Source organism: Podarcis erhardii (assembly GCF_964252035.2).
Source record: "Podarcis erhardii genome assembly, chromosome: 9".
NCBI lineage: Eukaryota > Metazoa > Chordata > Lepidosauria > Squamata > Lacertidae > Podarcis > Podarcis erhardii.
This window is the reverse complement of record NC_138512.1, coordinates 51,923,520-51,945,234: the sequence shown is the minus strand read 5'-3', so window position 1 is coordinate 51,945,234 and position 21,715 is coordinate 51,923,520. Positions and strand designations below refer to the sequence as shown.

Below are 21,715 nucleotides of genomic sequence, written 5' to 3'. Positions count from 1 at the left end.
GCCTTTAACAGAAGATACACATCCCTGTTTAGCCAGGGCTTGTTGTTAGGAAACACCCGTATTTGTTTGGTGGTAGTAACGACATCAATGCAGCTTTTGACATAGAACAGTACTATTGAAGCGTATGTGTCCACATTATTCTCCACAAAAAGTGACCATTCAGTGTTCCGAAAGCAATCTTGAAGTTGCTCGGGTGCACCTGCTGGCCACACTCGTATCTCTCTAGTTGATGGTCTAATTCTGCGTACGAGAGGTCTATATGATGGTATCATAAGTAAGGATATGTGGTCTGACTGTCCCAAATTGGGCAAGGGCTTGGTCTTGTATCCATGCATGATGTTGCTATATACTCGGTCTAGGGTATTTCCCCCCCTAGTGGGACAATCAACATACTGGTGGAACTTAGGAAGCACAGTCCTTAAATCGGCTCGATTGAAATCACCAGCAACCACAAATGCTCCATCCGGGTGGGCCCGCTGCTGTTTGCTAATAGCAGTTAGCAGGTGACCCATAGCTGTAGTAGTATTTGCATCGGGAGGTATATACACCGCTGTTATTATGACAACATTAAACTCACGTGGCAAATAAAAAGGGCGGCACTTCACCACTAGGTACTCCAAGTCAGGAGAACAATGCGTGTCCATTTGTTTAATGTCCGAGCTCCAGTTGTTATTTATATAAACACAAATTCCTCCTCCTCTGCTCTTCCCGGATTCGGCGGTTCTATCCGCTCTAATTACTGAGCATCCTTCTAGCTGCAAAAGTCCCTGTGGAAAGGAGGAATCCAGCCACGTCTCTAAAAGGACCATAACACAACAGTCCCGGATACTTTTCTGCCAAGAGGTAATAAGTTCCAACTCCTCTACCTTGTTGGGTAAAGATCTAACATTTGATACAAGGAGACTTGGCAATGCAGGCTTGTGAGGATTTTTACTTAGCCTCACTCGTAGTCCGGCCCTACAGCCCCTCTTCTGCTTACGCCCTCTCCGTTTTCTTTTCTTTCTGGCCAGGAGAGCAAGGGGAAGCTGGAATGTTGTAGGTTGAGACCTCCTGGCTGCAGCCTTCTCTGCCGATACTTAAGAGCTCTTGACGGCTATAAATTACTTGTCCCTGAGTGTTCACAGTCCATAGCAGCAGTAAGTTCACAGATAAAAATAAAACACAACTCACTGAAAACCGGTCTTCGGAGTGCCGAGCCGCTGCAAGTGCTTGCGCCGCCATCTTCTCCTCCTCCTGTTTTCATTCTCTCTCTCTCATTCTTTCGCCATCTTCTCTCTCCTCCTGTTTTCATTTGGCATTTTGTTTTCAAGTGACAGGAGCCCATTAATACAGTGGTAGGGCACATGCTTGGTACAACCTAAACTAAATTAAAACCTAAACTAATTAAAAGGATCCTGGTCAGCAGGGCTGGCACAACTGTGCCTGAGACCTTGAAGACTTCTGTTGCTAGTCTAAGTAGATCATATTGCAGGGCTGGGGAACCTTTGGAGCTCCAGATATTGTTGGACTCTCAATTCCCATCAGTCCCAGCAAATACCAGGGATAATGTGCGTTGTAGTCCAACAACATTTTGAGGGTCAAAGGTTACCCAAGACTGTAGCATTGGCTAGATCAGACTACAACTCCCATCATCTCCAGCCAGTTTTGCCAATGGTTAGGCATAATGTGACTTGTAATCTAGCATCAGGGATCCAAGGTTGAAAAATGGTTAGGCATAATGTGACTTGTAATCTAGCATCAGGGATCCAAGGTTGAAAAAGACTGGGCTAGATGGTCCAATGATAAGGCCGATCCTTGTTTCATATGCTTAAGATCATTAAATTTTATAATAACTTGGTGGAGTATTGACCCTAGTTTGCCACTATGTCATACTTGATCTTCAGCCAGTTAGAACAACAGGCCTAAAGGCCTATCCAGACTGCTACACCTTTCACAGGTACATCTGAATTAGCATGAACCAAATGTGGTTAAGCTGTAAAGGATACCACTACCCCAAAGAACAAGCTAGTTGTGAAAGGCAGCTGCCACAAAATGAAGTGGACTTTCTGTATGCTGATGCAGACCTGCATTTAGGTGAACTTGTTCAGACATACAGTCTGTATTTGGCATGATTCTCCCAGCAACAAATGCCTACAATGGTGGAACCCTATGTGGCCATCAATGCAGCTGGTTCACTACATAATCTCAATGCCATGGCTTTAAGTAGAACTTAATTGTACAGCTCAAAGGGATGATTTTCCAGTTTATGGCTTTTTGTACAGCTTTCTGGGATATTTGTAAAATAAAGAGGGAAACACAACCACCTTTCTTCTTATAAGACCAGATCTTAAACCAGGTTTTACGAGCAATGAGCTCCTACCCCCGATGTGATGCTCAGCTAGACACAAAGTAAAAAATCTTCAAACATTCCTTTATGAAGACTGTCTTCAGCTAAAAGGTCAGAAGAAGATTAATGCAAACAATATATTTTTAAAGGGTTTTTAAAAGAAAATCTACAGAAGATTTTCATCTCTCTTTCCAGTATCGTGCTATAATAAATGCAGCTTAAATAATAGAATCTGTCTTACCAGCTGAGCCTTATTTGCCACATAAACCCTCAAAACTCTCACTAAAGCTATTTTTATGTAAATAAAAGATACCCAAAATCTCCCCTGGTCCCCTCCCCAAACCCTTTATATGGTACTAGCATACAGTGGCTTGGAGTAAGCATGGAGGCAACATTGCTGAGTTGCAGAGAGACTGGTTATTTATGCTGCTGCTGGGATTCTTATAATAGGTCCCATGACTTGGTGTTGCTGCAAAACAAGATATAAAGTCTGGCAATCAATAACACTGGCAAAGAATAAGGGCAGGCAGCAGTAGAAACCTGACAAAAACCCAAGCAAACTGAAGTGAAATTCAGGCAGGTTTATTAATGCAATTAAATTGCCCTATGAATTTTCAGCAAGTGTATTTGTGTCTTCAGTGTCCTCATGAGCAACAACTGCAAGTTCTTCTACACATCAAAAGGATGCTCCCAAAATGTGATTTAGTTTAGGTCAACTGAAAATAGTTTAGATGCACTTTTCGAATAGAAAATAATTATACAGTATAAGTGCAGAATTTGGTATTAGACAGAAAAGTTGGGAATGTCACTTTTCATTTTAAAAATCTGTTTCTAACAATTAAGAGTACCTGATTAGCTTACAAATGTGTGGCTGATACCTAGAAAAATCTCAAAATGCCAGAGGTATTTTGAACAAGATTTGCAGGATCAGGGCTATTGTGTCCCCTCAACCTGTCACAAGCAGAAGCAAAGTGCATTTTGCATACCAAGTAAACAGATATCTATTTGCAGAGATACCTTTTTGCTTCATTTCCATAATTTGTAAAGGTTAGAGCAGTAAGCTTTTCTTTTCTTTTCTTTTTTTTCATTTCATTTCTTTCCTTTCCTTTCCTTTTCTTTCAAATACTGATTATTTTTGTTGCACGCTACTTGCTGCTTTGACTCTTAGCATTAATAGCCTTTAGCAGTACAAACAATATGCAGTGGGCTTCTGTTAAAAGAAATTAATTCCTTATGTGGATTTGCCAGTTATCCAATTATTCTTTTAGGGTGTTATAAGTTTAATGGGTTCAGAATATATTCAGTGTTCTACATGGAATTTGACTGAAAAGTGAAAACGTAACAGAAAGATAAAGTACTGATCACAGCAAACGAAAGAAAAGAAGAGAAACAAAAGATCATTTTCTTTTCATTTACTCTGTGGTTGTGAAAATAAAAATCTCAGGATCTAAGCAGACTACTGTCTTTGTGAACATGAGAAAAACGATAGTCTGAATTTCAGCAGCTCTCTAGCGACCCTACTCTATGGCCTTCTACCTCGGCAGAGTCACAACCTGCTGGGGGTCAGCCTTCATTTTACTGACCTTTCGATGCTCTTGAAGATTTGTTGCTGAAGAACACCTCTTATTGCACACTGAGCACATCAACCTCTTCCTAGAGTTTCCTAAGCCAGAAACAAAAATACCACCAACAGCTTTAATAAAGAAGTACAAAGGAAGAGGCCAAATGTTTTCACTGCCTGTGCCATTTTTCACAGGCCATTTGATGGACACAAGAATTTTACACTTTTACCCCACCTCAAATGTATTATGTTACAGGACAGCTCTGTGGGTGCCCTACAGAAGTTTTTGCCTGTGGAATGTAGCTCCAAGAAAGTTTTGGCTGTTTAAAAAATAAATAAATAAAGCAATCCAATTATATTATATCACCTAATATAATCAACAAGAACATATCCATTTATTAGCCTCCAGTTCAGAATGCAACAAGAGTTTAGTTATCAATTACTGATTATTTTCTAAAAGTGCTGTGTTTACAATAAGCAATTATGAGGAATAAATCCATAGTTTAGCTTTCAGCAATCTTGTGCCCTCCAAATGTTTTAGACTACAACTCCCAAACATCTGAAGGGAACCAGGTTAGTGAAGGCAGCCATAGTCCATAGTTTACAATGATTTTGTCCCATAGGCTTAAATGAGTCTCAGTGAATTCAGGCAATGCTGTGGAAGAGTTGAAACAGTGTCCAGAGTCAGTAATAGACTGGATGAGGGCCAATAAACTGAAAACCATTTCAGACTTCAGACAGTGGTACTGTGGTTCTTGCAGGCATCTCCACAGAAGATGAATAAAAATGTACTGTGGTTTCTCTACCCCTGCTCCCAGTAATGTTTATTTTAAAGTTATGTTTTTATTGTGACTTTTTTTGTATTGGATCATATTTGTGATCTTTGCTGTCTATTTCATTGTTTCTTCAGCTTGCAAACTGCCTTGTTTATAGTAATATGGAAAGGCGGTACACAAATTAAGAGTAAAATGAAATGGAAAATGTTTCCTTGCCAACTTCTCCCCAGAAACTCCCTCAGCTCTCGGCATCGTACCTTTGCCACCAGAGGTGGCAGAAGACATACCAGCTTGACCTAAGTTCAGTCAAGAAAAAGAGGGTGACCTCTTTAATCAAAGTTACACCCTGGAACAGATGTGTCCTGCAGGGGTATTTCAGCTTTCAACAAGTTTCAGACCAGCACTGGAGCAACACTCTGGATTATCCGCTTCATTTATGGTAGGCAGCCATATCATATATATTTTTTGTCACATTCACACCATTTGAATAAGTGTCATACCACTTGAAACAGTCATGGCTTCCCATAGAATCCTGGGAATTGTAGTTAGTTAGGGATGCTGAGAGTTGTTAGGAGACCCCTATTTCCTTCTGAAAGCTATAACAACAACAACAACAACAACAACAACTAATAATAATAATAAATAATAATAATAATAATTTATTATTTCTACCCTGCCCATCTGGCTGGGTTTCCCCAGCCACTCTGGGTGCCTTTCAACAGAACATTAAAAACAAAACAAAACTTTGAACCTTAAAAATGTTCAGATGTCTTCTAAAAGTCAGATAGTTGTTTATTTCCTTGACATCTTATGGGAGGGCATTCCACAGGGCTGGTGTCGCTACCGAGAAGGCCCTCTGCAATTACCAGAGTTCCCTGGGATGAGGGACTAACTATTAAGCCACTCTGAGAACTGTATGTCTGTCAGGGAGATAGGTGTCTCTTAACAACTCTCAGCACCCTTGATGAACTGCTGTTCTTTGGCTTTTTTTGGGAGAAGCCATGAGTGTTTAAAGTGGTATGATACCCCTTTAAACATGTAGAGCAGATGGGGCCTCAGTCTTGCCTCCAGCTCCAACAGTGCTACTGTCCCAGGTTCTGGTGCTAAACTACCATTTGTGTCACTATTGTATTTTCTCCCTGCCAAGTTCTACAAGCCAAGTAAGGGCTAGTGGCTTCTTTTGGAGGTTCAGACATGCGCAGAAAACATGGTTTCCAATTCCATTAGTTTCTTGAAGTTTACACGTATCTCTTAGATTTTCCTGTCATAAATAAATTGAAAGCACACCAAAACCTCTTCTGATTTGAATCTGTAATACATGTTTTCCTCTGCCCTTTAACATAATTAACTAATACCAAGACAAGTTTCCACTCATCCCAATCATGCTTCAGGCTAATCTGTGAGCCACTGCCAACATTACATGTCTGTTCTATGTCTTAAAAGCAGAACGGTGGCCATCTTTACAATGCTGGAAAAGTCAAATGTGCAAGTTTCCTTATGAAACTTTTAAAAACTCCCTCAAAAATCCACAGTAAGAAGAAAACCAATTAATTGTTTGTGTTACCCTTAGCACAACTTGAGCTAAGATCCAGTAGGAGGAGTGCTAAGACTTGATTAGTCTTCAAGGGTTGTTTAGAAATAATAATAGAAACAACTGTGAAAACATTGATCTAGAATTTTTGAACAATAATGCACTTCCCTCGTACATGCATATAATACCCAGGCTTCCAACCCCCTTTCCAGTACAAAAGGAAAGACAGCCTGTGGTTTATTTTAGCTAGTCTTATTGGTGTCCAATACCAGTGGAAGATGATTTTGAGGGACGCTTCCTCTAGGCATGCAGATACCGTATTTAAAGGGTGACTTTGCCAGACAGTGTCCCACCTGTGAGCCTCTTATCTTTTCTCTTAACTCTGCCTGCCACATCTGCTTTAAACTTCCATAATTTCCCATACTATGGTCGAATATTACACTACAGATTAGGGAGGCTGCCCCTTTCAAGTCAGAGTTTGATTTAAAGCATGGAGACTCAAATGTAGTGAAGGATCATTAGCCCTCCCCTGGGCACTCCAGGTAGCATGCAAAAGTGTAACCTTGTAATGCTCTGAACCGTGTCTGTCCAACAGTTTCAAAACGGAAGCACATAAGGATATCCAGTTTCACCTAGTCCAGCACTCTGTCTTCAACAATAACTAACCAGTTGTTCTTGGGAAGCCCACAATGATTGTCAGAGGGGTTTGGGGTGGGAAGTGAATGGTCATCTGTGAACTTGGCCAGTCAGTGTCTCACAGGCTACAGGCTCACCTGGCAGCAGTGGCTGGATCTGTGAAAACCGCTCATCATGTTAAAATTCCCACACCCAGTCACTGCCACTCAGGTAAGCTCAGCACACAGCCAGGGGAATAGCAGGAAGAACCAAACTGGCATGGACATCAGTTCTGGTCATCCTGCGATGATGAAGCTACCCAAGAACATGAGAAGAGCCCTGCTAGATCAGGCCAAAGGTCCATCTTTGGCCAACATCCTGTTCCCACAGTGGCCAATCAGATGCCCATGGAAAGCCCACAGACAGGATCTCAATGCAACAGTGCACTCCCCAATTGTAAACCCCAGCATGCTGCCACTGGGAAGTGTATTCCGGCCTGACACCAGCCCAGATGATAGTGATAAAACATGTGCTTGTGCTTCTTTCTACAAACTGGTACTCAAGTGTCCTGCTTCTGAAGAAGAAGAAGAGAAGAGTTTGGATTTGATATCCCACTTTATCACTACCTGAAGGAGTCTCAAAGTGGCTAACATTCTCCTTTCCCTTCCTCCCCCACAACAAACACTCTGTGAGGTGAGTGGGGCTGAGAGATTTCAAAGAAGTGTGACTGGCCCAAGGTCACCCAGCAGCTGCATGTGGAGGAGCGGAGACGCGAACCCGGTTCCCCAGATTGCAAGTCTATCGCTCTTAACCACTACACCACACTGGCTCTCAACATGGAGCTGAACATGGAGCTCTCATTCTCTTACTCTAAACACTTTGGTTTTCCCAGTTAATAGCCACAGATAGGCCGACATTTTCTTGAATCCAGATTCAGCTCAGGAAATTTGAACACTGGGAAGTGATTCCCTAAACACCGGTGATTTCAACATTTTATGCTTACCAGTGTGCACATTTTCCTTGTGTTTTTTCAGAGCATCCTTGCTCTTGAACCTCTTCCCACAGCTGTCAGCCTTGCATACGAACCTGGCATCACCTCGGCATGCTTCTTTGTGTTGCTCGTAGCTGATGTTGGAGAGTTGGGAGAGTGGGGAAAAAATAATACATCAAGAAATAAGATACTTCCCCCCTCTCCAAAAAGAATCAGCCTCTCAGCAGGCATTTTGAGTGCGCTTAACACATGCTGCGCAGAAGACTTCTGGGGTCACTTCATGCATAATCTACTGCAGGTAGGCATGAAAGCATTTCTCGTCTTGCACAGTTAGGGTTCAGAAAACAACTAAGGAACTTGAAAAGCAAGCAAGCATGCAAAAGGGAGGTCAGCAGCAGGATGAGAGCAGTCCAGTAATTCTGACATGGAACCTCAATTCTGAGCTGAAGGATGTGTTGCAAACAGAAAACTGAAAACTTCTTGAACGATCTCCCGGGTTGACATTCTCTGTGCACTGGAGAACACTGTCAGGAAAGACAAAAGAAAATAAACGAATTTGCTTAAATTGTGTGGGCATTTGATGCCATCCACATTTATGCTATGTTTGTTTGTTTTCCAAAATAAAACAGAAGTCAAACATTCCAATGTCAATTAGATTTCAGGGATTGACTGGCTTCCCACACATCCTGGGATATTTGTTCAAGGGGTAAATGTGTGTGTGTATACATACATACATACATACATACACAGTGGTACCTCGGTTTACGAACTTAATCCGTTCCTGAAGTCCGTTCTTAAACCAAATCCATTCTTAAACCGAGGCACGCTTTCCCTAATGAGGTCTCCCACCACCAGTGCCCTTCCAACATTCAGTTTTCATTTGTAGACCAAGGTAAAGTTCGCAAACCAGAACACTACTTCTGGTTTTGCAGAGTTAAAAACTGAACTGTTCATAAACAGGACTGTTCTTAAACTGAGGTACCACTATATATGAATTATTGAAGGAAATTAAGAATATTATGATGAGCCACTTAATTTGTGGTTTAGCCATCTTAATGCAACAATGTATGCTATTTAAATTGAGTACAGTGGTACCCCAGGTTACAGATGCTTCAGGTTACAGACCTGCTAACCCAGAAATAGTACCTTGGGTTAAGAACTTTGCTTCAGGATGAGAACAGAAATCGTGCAGTGGTGGCAGCAGTGGCAGCGGGAGGCCCTATTAGCTAAAGTGGTACCTCAGGTTACGAACAGTTTCAGGTTAAGAACGGACCTCCAGAACGAATAAAGTTCTTAACCCGAAGTACCACTGTAATCTTATTTACAAAGCTTATAGTTAAATTATATATATACTTGTTGTTGTTGTTTTTAATATACTAGGTGTCTTGAAGGGGAGACCACGATCACAACACAAATCAACAATCAAGTTTTAGGGCTGGATCAGCAAAATCTATTTTGGACTACAACTCCCATCAGCCCAGTCAAAAAAAAAATATTGTGTTTTTTTGGGGTGGTTTCCATATTTTCAAGGCTGCAGAATGCAATAGTATTTTTCTCTGGTATTCTGACCAAACAAAATGCCCCTGAAGAAGGAAAACTATTTCTGAAACATGTTGGGATTAACAGCTACAACATAAACCTTTGAAAACCCTTCGTTCTTTTCCCTTTCCACAAACGTTAACACATCCAGAACAACTGATTCACAATGGATCTCTATAGATCCACTGCATTCCAGTGATCTACTTACATATACATTGTTTATAGTACACACCATTATATAGAAAACGTCTAAAATTCCTGCCTTGTTGGGAAACCATGCCCATTTTATTTAAACGGTTGCTTTTTACAAAGATTGTGTCTCAGAATGCAAATCAATGGGGGAGAAAATGTTCCATTTCTGCTGGAAAGAGGAACTGTGTGTTGTACGCCCTGTATAATTTCCAGAGGTCTGCTGCTGCTCCAATGTACAATATTTACTTAAGAAATTTTCCTCTGCACTTCAAACACATTCCCAGGGTTGCTTTTTCAAAAACAAAACACACAATTAAAATATGGAATATTTTCACATGCTGAATCCCCTGAAGAGAAACAAAATGTATCTCTCTATTGAGGTCAGACTTAATAACCTCTCACAAATTGTCTACCTATAGCTGCTTCATGTATACCTTTAAAACATAGTATCTTTTCTCATTTTAATATGTTACAAATAGGCTGCAAGTTTGATCTTCTGGTTATGTGATTTTATTTGCTATTAATTCAATTTTAAATGATCTCTTCTGTTTTCATAGAATTGGAGGGACTGTGAAGGTCATCTAGTCCAACCCCCTGCAATGCAGGAATCCTTTGTTCAATGTGAGACTCAAACCCACCACCTTGATATTAAGAGTCTCATGCTCTACCAACTGAGCTACCAAGCTTTGGTCGTATGCGATTTCTATGTACAATAAATATTATGTGACATCATGGGGTTTGTTTGTTTTTTTTGCATTTTGGGGAGAAATAATTACAGCTGAAACTTATCTGAGGTGCCAATTCTTACGAGTCCTTATGAGTGTTCATAACTTATTTGGGCTTATTTGGGTTTATACAATTTAGCGCAATCAATGTGCTGTGCTTTCAGTGGAGTTGTCTTGATTCCATGCTGCATTCAAAGAGGTTGTGGAGCTAAGTCTACAGCACCCACAATATTAGAGAACATTGGAAGGAAAGGTGAAGGTGAACTAGTAGTGGAGTTTGTGGTGGGATACAGATGCTCTCCCAAAACTTGGACTTAACCAAGTTAAGGAGTGCTTTACCTTTACCTTTACTGGCTTTGCTGTTCTTACCTGGACCAGGTCTTCAAGAGTCAAGGTGGTGGCAAGGTTGGGACTGTGTAGAGACACCGGCGGGGCCACCACTCTCTAGTTGGTGACCCTAACTTTGCAGTCTCCCTGTCCCACCCCATCTGCCTCCAGGTTAGCAGCAGTGATGTCATTGTCAGGAAGATGGCTCCACCCAACCCAAACAGAACCCATACATTCATAGCTATGATGATGTTCCCCAAGCTTGTTGCATTATCCAAAATGAGGCACAGGCAAACTCCGGGCCCCCCAGATGTTTCGGACTACAGTTCCCATCATCCCTGACTCTGGTCCTGTTAGCTAGGGGTGATGGAAATTGTAGTCCCAAACATCTGGAGGGCCAGAGTTTGCCTATGCCTGTCCAAAATGTTCAGCGAAAACATACTTCCGGGTTGGCGCCATCGCCAAATGGCGGACTCCCTCCGAGCTCCGGAGGGAGCCTGCTCGGCAGGGGCTGGGTTCTACCGCGCCGGCGATGCGGGGACCCTCAAAAACCATGGGCGCTGAAACCCATGGGCATGGTGACTCGGCAGGCACCGTTTGCGCCCCCCCCCACCACGCGAAGGAGCCTTTTTAAAGGCTACGGAGCGGGTGACAGGGGGTGGTGGTGCTGTGAGTCCTCCGCTTCCCCTGCCGAGTGAAGCCGCATGCCATTTGGCGGAGAGCGCTGACTTCTTCCATTGAAAATCTGGACTTAAAAGAATAACCCGTGAGTAATTGGAACTTGGATTAAAAAGGGGAACAAATTTTTTCTTAAATTCGGAGCGAGTGGGGGAGGTGCAAAAAGGAAGTCAGCCTCCCCCCTGTTGTAGAGGAGATAAAGCAAAGGACCTGATAACTAAGATCGAGTGCAACCTTTTTTTTTTTTTTTTGATAAAGTTATTAATTTCGCGATGGAAAATTATAAGCTGGGCTGGAGGAGAAAAGTGGAATGTGAATTAAAATACAACCCCCCCCCCCGAAAAACCCCGGGAGCGATCCGTGAGAGCACCGGGAGAGGAGAAATAGAGGTTTTGACAGCTGTCAAAGGAGCTGCCAAAACTGAAGAACAAAAAGAGAACTTTGTTACGAGGACTTTGCTGGTTACATTTGTTATAAATTGGATATAAACTGTTTAAAACAAGGAATAATAAGTTACTTTGACTGGTGGGTGTGATCGGGAAGGAAACTGAGTTATTATAATCCCTCTAGAGGAGCTGTGGGTCATTACAAGTATTGCTGGCATGGAATTTGAATCGGACTTTTTATCTCCTGGGAAACTGCAGAAATGGAACACTATTTTGTCTACAGAGGTCTACACACTAAAGGAGACAATAGATTTATCTATTGAAGAATGGAAGGGACTTGACGTAATGTTTTGTTCCTGAATAACAAAGCCTCTGTAGAGGAATTACAAGCTTTTTGGAATTAGAACATTTGTGCAGGAGAGCAGGGGGAAAAAAAAAAGAGAAGAGAGAACAACAAGAACAACAAGAATAACAAGAACTGGACAAAGTTGGAAAATAGACCCCTTCCAAGATTGGACATTCGAAATCAAAGATGACCAAAAGACGGCAAAGACTATTAAAAAGACGGCAAAGCGGACTGGTGAAGGACTATGGCTTAGATGTGGGAGCTCCAGGACGACAGTAGACATTGACGGACATTGGGAACGCAACCGGGAAAGGGGGGAGGGAAATTTGGAATCCAAAGGGTGTTAAATTACATTTTATTCTTTTTTCTATTTTTTTTATGTTAATCTGTATTGTATACCAAAGAGGGGAACCCGTGGAAGGGAATAGGTCGATTTTAGGGGATGGGGAAATATTTTTTAAATTGGGTTAATGATAATAACTTTAAAACTTGGGGTAAGAACTTGCTGAATCTATTTGAAAGAATTGGAATACAAGAGGGGGAGGGGAGGGGAAGTCCTAGAAAGATGACATTGAAAATAAGGCCTTAAATTTGGATGTTTTTCTTTTCTGTTATATTTGAAAATTTTTAATAAATATTATTAAAAAACAACAACAAAATGTTCAGCGAAAACAGCCAACATGGGCTGTTGTACTTGGAAGGAATGCTTGGAGACTAACATGAAAGCCTACCCAGAAGAACACCTCTCCTCCAAAACTTCCGTTTCATAGACAACACAGGACAAACCCAGATTGCTCACTGAGGGAACATTTAGCAGGAAGTCAAAGCCAATCCTGACTTCTCTGAGAAGTGTACCTGCTGCAGTGTATCTGTCTGCACACAACTTCTGTCATATTCCAGGTATAAGATGTTTTCAGTGTGCGTTTAAAAATGTACATTTTAAAGTAGTCTAAAAATGTTTGCTAACTTTGCAATACATCCATCCCTAAAGAAGAGAAATTCAAGTTAATGATCTGAGCGACATGGAATCATAGTTAATGATGTTATACACTTACTGCCTCTGCAAAGCTTGCTTAACTGGGAATTTCTTCCCACAATTCCTGCATTTGAATTCCTTTTCTTCACTGGGTTTTTGGTGCAATGTCTGAAGGTGTTCAGCTAGGATTTCCTGGCTGGCAAAACTGGATTCACAGTTAGGGCAGGCATGGTCCTCTTTGCAACTAAAAGAATCTGCACGGCAAAGAAGAAAAATTCAGAAAAATCATTTCCTGCGTATAACATGTTTGGAAGATTATATTCTAAGAAAATGCTCTAATGAAGGAGGATCCACAATATTTTCTAAGCTGTGGTGAGTTCATATTACTGCAAAAAGAAACATGATTAATTCAGCTGATATCTGAAAACAGCAAAGAAATTTAATTATGTTTGTTTATTTCTGTGCAACTTATTTTTCTGCATCGCTTTGTCTTGGTGTAACCCTCTAGCATACATTGCTATAATAATTCTGCAGACAGTTGGAAAGAGAACTGGTGCTCTTTATATTATAAAGGGCTGTAAGTTTCCGTTTCCTAAGTGGCAACTCTTTTGAGAAGATTGCTGTGTTGCTGAGGTGACTGAGATGAGGCAATGTTCCTTCCAGCCAACAGAAAGATCAACTTTCAAGGAAGAGGTTTAGTGGTGACACCACCTAAAAGAAAGAACTTGGGGGAGAGGGATGGTGCTCTGTTTTATTATATCATTTATGTAAATTCTATCACTTCTGTAAAGTCCTTATTTATGTACTGCTGTTTGATTTTTTGGAATTTTATGTTATTTCATTAAACAAAGATAAGTCCTTTGCTATGAGTGCCTTCTAAGACGCTTAAGAAAGCACCTTAAATATATATTTTAAAAGTGAAATAATCTCATAAAAGAGTCACAAAGAGAGGTGTGGGTTTTTTCAGTAATGTTTAAGAATAGAATCCTGTTTCGTAGTTATTGAGGCAGAAAGGTACGAAGTCTGAAGTAGTCTTGATAGCTTGCAAAGGTTGCAATTTGTAAACTGTTCAGAAAACTGAAATTACCAAAATCCTCAACTATACAGAAAAGGTGCCCCTCATTTTCTTAAATTAAGAAATGACTGTGTGCTTTTAAACATCATTTCCATTCAGCTTAATTTCATCCATACCTTTCTCACTAGTTTGTTGCAATTCCTTATGGCTGCTGTTACCATTGTTGCTGATGATGCTGTCATCTTCTTCCTGGTTAGTAATTACTTCCTCCTCTTCTTCCTCTACTTCTTCCATGTCGCTGTCAAGGTAACCAATCAGCAGTTCTGTATCTGTTTCAATATCCTCAACAGCTAAGTAGAAAATATTTTCTCCTTCCTGTTGGGGAAAGCAAGAGATTGGACAGTCCCTTTAGGAAAGCATACAGCTAAATTAATTTTTAAAAGCATCAAGAAATACAAGTTTCTGAGTGGATACAAGAACAAGTAATTTTTGTCAGATACAAGGTGGAATTCATAGTACTGTTAAGCAGGGTATGCATGAGCTGAACAAGGTCTGCTTGTGCAATAGGACTTTCTCCCCTCTCCTTCCTCTCGGTACCCCCACAAGCCCTAAACCCATTCTGGGGGTTTCCCCAGCCCCCTAAAGCAGATTTGGGAGACATATAGGTGGAAGAGAGAGGGGGAAATCCCACTACACAACTAGAACTCATTCTGATCAGCCAATTTACTTGAATCTCAGCCATTGTTTTGAAAATAATATATTGCTCAAAAGTTCCAGCAGGAACAACATAGTCTTGTTGCACTTTTTAAAAAGTTTGTGCCATAGTAAATCTGTTAGTCTTTAAAGTACCACAAGGTTGACTTTTCCCTTCAGACACAACTGAGCTTGTTATTTATTTATTTACTATTTGCAAACTTATAAACCAATTTACAGTCAAAGGTTCCAGAGCAGTGTATGACAGAAGGAAAAGTAAGATAAAATACAAAAAAAACCCTGTAGACTCAATGAGCTAGCAGTAATAAAACCATTTCTGCAATTCAATTGTACAATCAATAGTCCATAAAATGCCTGAGTTACATATTAGGAAAAGCCTTCTTAAACAAAAATGCCTTCAACTGCTGCCTAAATATCAGAATACTAGTTGTGTGCCTAGTTTCAGTTAGTAACTGATTTCCAGACAGCTGGAATCATGTAACCTATGGAAGCCCACCTACTAATTTTGCATGCTTTTGAAGACATAAAGATGTTTGTTTTGCAGTATATCAAGCTCAGCACCAGCACCCTAGGCAGATAGCAGGTCCCTTGGGATGTCAGGACACTGTCTGCAAGCCACCCACTGACATTTTTCAGGATGTCATGGAGTTGCACTATGGAACTCTGAGAGCTTACAATGCCAGTTCCCAGCCCCCCATGGACTACTCCTGATACTTCCAACACTGTGGCCAGGTATTCCCAATGGGACCTATATCTACATAAGAGGAAGTCCATGAGAGGACACTTTGCCCAGGGTCCTCTCAAAACATGGAGTGTGCCCTGTGCTCTGTCTCTATAGCTTTATTGGAATTTGCAAGCCTCTTGCTTCTGCCCACCTCTCATTTCCATGGGCCTGCTTTCATATGGTTCAGTCAATGGTTTTATGGTAATGCAGACTTGGGCAACAGTTATCAGATGAGCAAAGTGCATTGGGTTCTTCCAAAGGAAACAAAAGGAGAATCACATTTACCTAGGAAATGCTGCCAAGTGCTGTCGTAAATCATAATTCTTATCTGATCAACATCCAGTAAAGTTAATTGAGCCTTGCTTACGGTGTGCATAGCCATATATTTTGTGACAAGCTTTGCGAGGCTACAGCAAGATAATGATTTTTAATTTGCAATATGCTAAAATTCATTGAAACTGCCAACAAGGGATATCTTACTTCTAAAGCTTAGATAGGTCTGTAATGGATTAAAATGACTTATTTATGAAATGGGAAAGTCAATTTAATTTGAAAAACTTGTCAAAAGCAACAGTGTTCAAGGACCAGACACATTTTTTGCTCTTACATCAGTGATGGAATGGGGAGAAGAAAATTAATTACATATTTTCTTCAAGATGTGTGTTTCACAGTGGAGTTCAGATAGCTATCAGGATATCTTGCCTTCATCAAAGAGTTACTTTTTCCTCTTATAGCACTGTTGCATGTTCCAGGGAATTTTAATTTACCACAATAAAAACTTAAAATAAATCAAGTTATAAGACATTCCCCCCTCCCTCCTAATGTAAAAAGATTTGGCTCTTACTTTTTCTTGTTTCAAGGAAACATATGTCCAGGCACACAAAGGCCCTGATACACAAAGGCTAAGTCATGATTTGTTTTAACAAATCGTTAGTTAACCACAAGTTGTCCCATAGACAATCAAACAAACCATGGCTAGTTTTTCCAAAGCTGGACTTGTTTTCCAGCTGTTCTTGAGTCAAAACTTTTGCAGTTTGTTGAGCATTTCTGGTTGGGAGCTCAAACAAACCATGGTTAAAGAAGCAGGGTAGAGAAACACTCTACCCAGAAACACTCAAACCAAAGCATGGCTCATAAGACTATGACTTCATAAAACCAAGCACTGCTTTAGTTACAATCTTTGTATCAAATCCATACCTCTGCTGTTAGAAGCAGGGCATGAAGGGAAGGGCAGAAGGCACCCAAAATCCAGAAGGGGGACATGAGTTGATAAAAGTTTGAGAGAGAGTCATTTCTAAGATTACCAAGATTACCAAGACAGTGGCGTCACAAGGGGGGGCAGGGGGCAGTTCACTCCGGGTGCTATGTCTCGAGGGGTGACAAGAAGGCACCCCGTGGGGTTCTTGCCCTGCCCCAGCCGCATTCGTGGCTGCAGCTGCAAGCAGAGGATCCTGCCACTGTCCATACAGCATTCGAGCAGTGCCAGCAGCAAACCACTACGTACAACGCATGTGCTGTGTCACATGCATGCGCTGTTCATAGTAACGCCACACCTGCGCTGTACAAAGCGGTTTGCCGCTGGCACCGCCCGAGCGCCATACGGACGGCGGTGTGATCCCTCTGCTGCCGCTGCAGCTGTGAGCAGAAAATCCCGCCACTGTCCGTATGGTGCTGGGGCGCCGCCGGCGACAAACCACTATGTACAACACATGCGTGGTGTCACACACATGCACTGTACGTAGTGACGCCACACACGCGTCCTACTTAGTGACACCATGCATGCGTCGTACGTAGTGGCACAACGTATGCACAGCCGGTGGTTTGCCCCGCCCCGGGTGTCGGTTTTAGCCTTCGTTCACCCCATACCAAGATGCTAAGACTACTGCTGAAGGTTTATGCTCAAATACGTGTGCTCAGCTACCATTTTAATTTCCCATAATGGCCCTACATTATTAGAAATTTAAATGGTGGCTCAGAGCAATGTGTCCAACACTACTGCTGCCAGGACTGCCATGTCAACAAACAACTTGGAACCAGGGTATCTATGGGACCATCTCTCCTACTGTATCTCTGTCAAGCGGATGGGTGTGCTTAGCCTGTACTATAAATTGGGCTTTTACTCCTGTAGCTCCAGTTCTCAGACTAGCCACTCAAAATCAGACAGATGCCTGGCACAATGATGTTTAGGTGCCCACTGAAGGTTTATGGCAGTTCAAATTTTACAACCGATGAAATTGTTTTGCTTTTTAGATTTAGATGAGTGGTTTTATCATTTTTTGAGTTTGTTGAACTTATTGTTTTTGGAACCTGTGCTTGTTTGTTTTAGTCTTCTTTGATGGTTTTATACTTTGATGTGGTCTGTATATTTGAATGATGGTGGTGATATAGGACGACCACTGATATAGGGAGTGCAGTCTGCCATGGGTCCCCTAAAACAAGGAGATGGTCCTGCTTTCTTATAAAAGTCAAACACTATGTACGGTATTTGGGTATTAACTTTTTGTTAATATAATTGCTTATGGGCAGCACAAGAAATGAACAGAAAACCTCAAACTTGCCTTATGATAAGTAAATATTGCAATAGGTAAATATATAAAATCACAAGCAGGATCATAAGCAGAAGAGGACTATTGTGCTCATGTCCCACTTATGGGCTTGCCATAGTCATGTGTTTGGCCAATGTGAGAACAGAATTCTGGACCAGATAGGGTTTTGGTTTGAGCCAGCAAGACTCTCCTTGTCTTCTTGTAATAAGATGCATTTGTCTTGGATTTCTTTGTGGCTTACCTCCTCTCCCAAATTCCCGCCTGCCTTTTAGGCTGAGAGGCAGACCAGTTGTGCCATATTTATTACAGTGTTGACTGATTCTCAAATACTAATCTTCCATTATTACATTTGTTAAGTATGACTTTAAACCACTCTACTGCATCACAGTAAATACCTCTTTTCCCATTAACCTTTGCCATTTCATTATTCCAGTTTGCTGAGCTTGTCCAGACCACCAGAATGTCTGGTGGCTAATGAACAGAGTGCTTGAATAGAAAGGGTTGGCTGTGATCCTGTTTATAAAGAGTTTTGACATTAACAGCTAAGGGGCCTTCGCCATACAGTAGTCACCAGCAGACACCATTGTTAAAAAAAAGTATTAAAATGTAATTGGCAAACACAGGAGCAAATGCAGGCCTTTTTATTCAACCAGGTTACTCAAAACGGGATTAAGGTACAGGAAAGCAAGCAGAAAACACATTTAGCTTTGAGAGGCATTGTGAATTTTATATGTTCATTGATCAGTTGAATTGTCAGAAAAGACTGAAGGTTTATTGTTGCTGTCACACTGATTACAACTTCCAACAAAAGGCCAATGACTTCATAGCTATATGTCATACATGGCCTTACAAGTCCTCATTCAATCTGGCAGTATTCCAAAAACTTTGTTTAACCATTTCCTTCCACTGGGGGAGGCGTCAAAAAGTATATCATGCATCTGAGGACGGGGTGGGAGTGGGGAGATAGTTGACGCTCCCTACAACACTTAGCATTCTTATCTGCTTAACAAAGCATACTCACTCAACTGACTTCAGATTCTAAATAGTTTTTACAGTTCTTTAGAATTTCCATAGCTCAGGCACAGCATACAAAGCTAATCTGCTTGAATATGGATGTATGATTAGCCACTATTTTTAATTTCTTATATCCAGTGCTTTTTTTCTTTTAAAAATTATTAGAGGTGCTCTCATTTTGACTCAAGAAAATCACCATTTTATACTTGATATCGGGAAGAATAAATACAGTAAATGGACAAAAGTACAAAGATTCACAAAATGTTTAGGGGTATGTGTACCCCTGCATACCCCCAGAAAAAAGCACTGCTTGTATCTATAAGGCATGATCTTGGGATATTTGTAAAATTATTCTTGCCTAGCTTTTACTCTAATTTCATAGACTCCAATCTAAAGGCAGAATCAAGTCAAAGCTAAAGCTTTATTTAAATAAATAAATGAGTACTCCTTTACGGAGATTAAGGATAATGAGCGGTTACCAAATTTACCTGGATAGCAGCCAGGTTCTTCTGTTCCTGGGATGGTGCTTCATGTACAAAGCGGAGCCAGTTGGAATGCCTTGGACTGCTGGCATCCAGCACATAAAGCACCTCACCTTTGTTCCCACGCACCTGCAATGGCAAGAACCGTTAAGCAAAACTAAAACTTTGCAGAACAATTAAAATATTCCACTGTAAATCACCAGGGTTCACCTTCCTAGCCTATCTTACTCTGCCTGGCAGAAGAAGCAAATCTGTCACTTTCCCAGGAATCCACCATGTCTCACATCCTTGGCCCATGTACCTCCATCAGCAACTGGCCCTTCTCTGTTGCTAACTCTCTTCAAATTGACAGCCTTCTTTTCTCAGGGCTCATATTCATTAATGAATAAGCTCCATCCTGTGTCAAATAGCCCCACTGGATAACCAACAACCTTCACTAATTCAGACAGCACAAAAGGTTAACTATAGAATTCAAGCATCTTATACAGTCCACACAAGGAAAACACAGGTGAAAATGTGTGCTATAAGTTACCTACGGAAGGGCTTCCTTCCCACACTTCTGGTTTTGTCAAAAGCACAAAACTAGATAGTTTCCAAATCCCACTTTCGAACCCATACCTGCTCCCATTTTATCTTGGTCTACAGCAGGCATAGGGAAACCTGACCACCCCCTGGTGTCAGACTACAACTCCCACAGGCACAAGTCTGATTATTGTCAGTTCCTAGTGAGGTGGAGATGGGCTTTTTTTCACTGGTAGCACCAGTACAGTATTATGGAATGAACTGCTCTGGGCTGGCATTATGATGGTTGCAACTGATGGGAGCTGGCTTCCCATAACATCTAGAGGGCCTCTGGTTCCCCATCTGTGGTCTACTTTAATAAAGGACTTCTTTAGCTGAGCTGCCGAGTCCAAGAAAAATATATAAACTAGTGACTCTCACTGCTGGAGATTTATATTTATCACCTCATAATAAAGGCTATGTGATAATAAGCTAAATAAGAACAACTCTGGAGTAGAAGAATAATACAAATTCACACCAAAACCTGAACAAAAGAGTAAAACAAGGCCAGGCACATCTCATTTTACATAACAGAAGAGCTACAACTGCATTAAAAAGATTAAAAACCAACCAACCACTGTCAAACAGTAGAAAAAATACTAAAAATTATGATCAACAATATTCAAAGAATTTTTAAAAATGTTATTAAAAGGCCTTCAAAAAATAATGGATGCACTGGAGATAATAATTGCAATGGGCTACCCGAAGAAATGTTCTGGACAAAATTATTTAAGATATTCTAAAGCCCCTGGCAATCTGCCCAGATACAGCTATAGGTTGGGAAAAGGTAAACACATCTGTGCTCTCCTTAGCACTTTCAACTCCAACCATTCTTCCTCATTTGCCTTTCAAAACCCACATTTGTACTGCTCCTCATCATATGTGGTTGCAGCATTTTCCCAATTCCTTTAAGAAAATGTTTTCATATTACGAAACTGTAATGGACCCTCTTCCAGGGTCTCTGAAGAGGGAAGGTTGTGCTTTAATAATGTTAACCAAAGCAGTCTATTCAATACTTCATATATATTTTCCTTTTCCATCTTTTAACTTGAGCCTCTAAGACCTTGGACCTGGAAAATAAAAGAACAAACTGGCAAACTGTTCACCGTTGTGCCAAAAGGGACTGTAACTGACCATTGTTCCTGAGTGATATTATAATATACTTCTTTAGCACTGTGTACTCACATTGGACAGAAACAGGAAAATTCTGGGGAGAAAATATTATTCCGTTGAAACCACACTTTTCAAAAGGTTAGGTGGATCTCTTCCAAAAGGAATGAAAAACTTTTAGGAAAAGCACTGGTTCCAGATTTCAAGGGCAAGATTCAACCCATCACCCAAAATTCTTATTCACCTAATTGCTAACATGAGTGGTCTGGTCTGCTCATGCTAGCAACACAATGGAGGTCACATTCTCCATCCCTGCAAAGCAACAGGTTGAATCTTAAGGTAATATAGTAGTTTAACATCCTGGTAATATGTGGCTTAATTTTCTACAACACCTGGGTACCCACAACTTCTGGAAGTAATACATTGAAAACCATTGGTTCATGTAAGCCATCAGGTCTAGCAGCCATTGATGGTCTTGTTTTCTAATATGTATGGTTATCTACCTCTTCCACAATATTATTCTCACAACAATCCTGAGAGGTCTGTCAGACTAAGAGTGTGACAGTCCCAGGGTCATCCA

The 21,715-nt window shown here is 41.0% G+C and overlaps 1 protein-coding gene across 3 annotated transcripts in view; it reads right to left on the bottom strand.

Annotated features, from left to right (window-relative positions):
* The window catches only part of PRDM5 (PR/SET domain 5), an 89,842-nt gene that overhangs the window by 57,029 nt on the left and 11,098 nt on the right, over positions 1-21,715 (bottom strand). For all 3 annotated transcript variants that reach the window (XM_081876865.1, XM_081876866.1, XM_081876867.1), the window contains exons 3-8: positions 19,471-19,593; positions 14,161-14,359; positions 13,049-13,223; positions 8,232-8,324; positions 7,813-7,934; positions 3,910-3,989 (exon numbers count right to left, since the gene is read on the bottom strand). In XM_081876865.1, the coding sequence (XP_081732991.1) occupies positions 3,910-3,989; positions 7,813-7,934; positions 8,232-8,324; positions 13,049-13,223; positions 14,161-14,359; positions 19,471-19,593 (792 nt within the window). The remainder of the gene's footprint in view (positions 1-3,909; positions 3,990-7,812; positions 7,935-8,231; positions 8,325-13,048; positions 13,224-14,160; positions 14,360-19,470; positions 19,594-21,715) is intronic.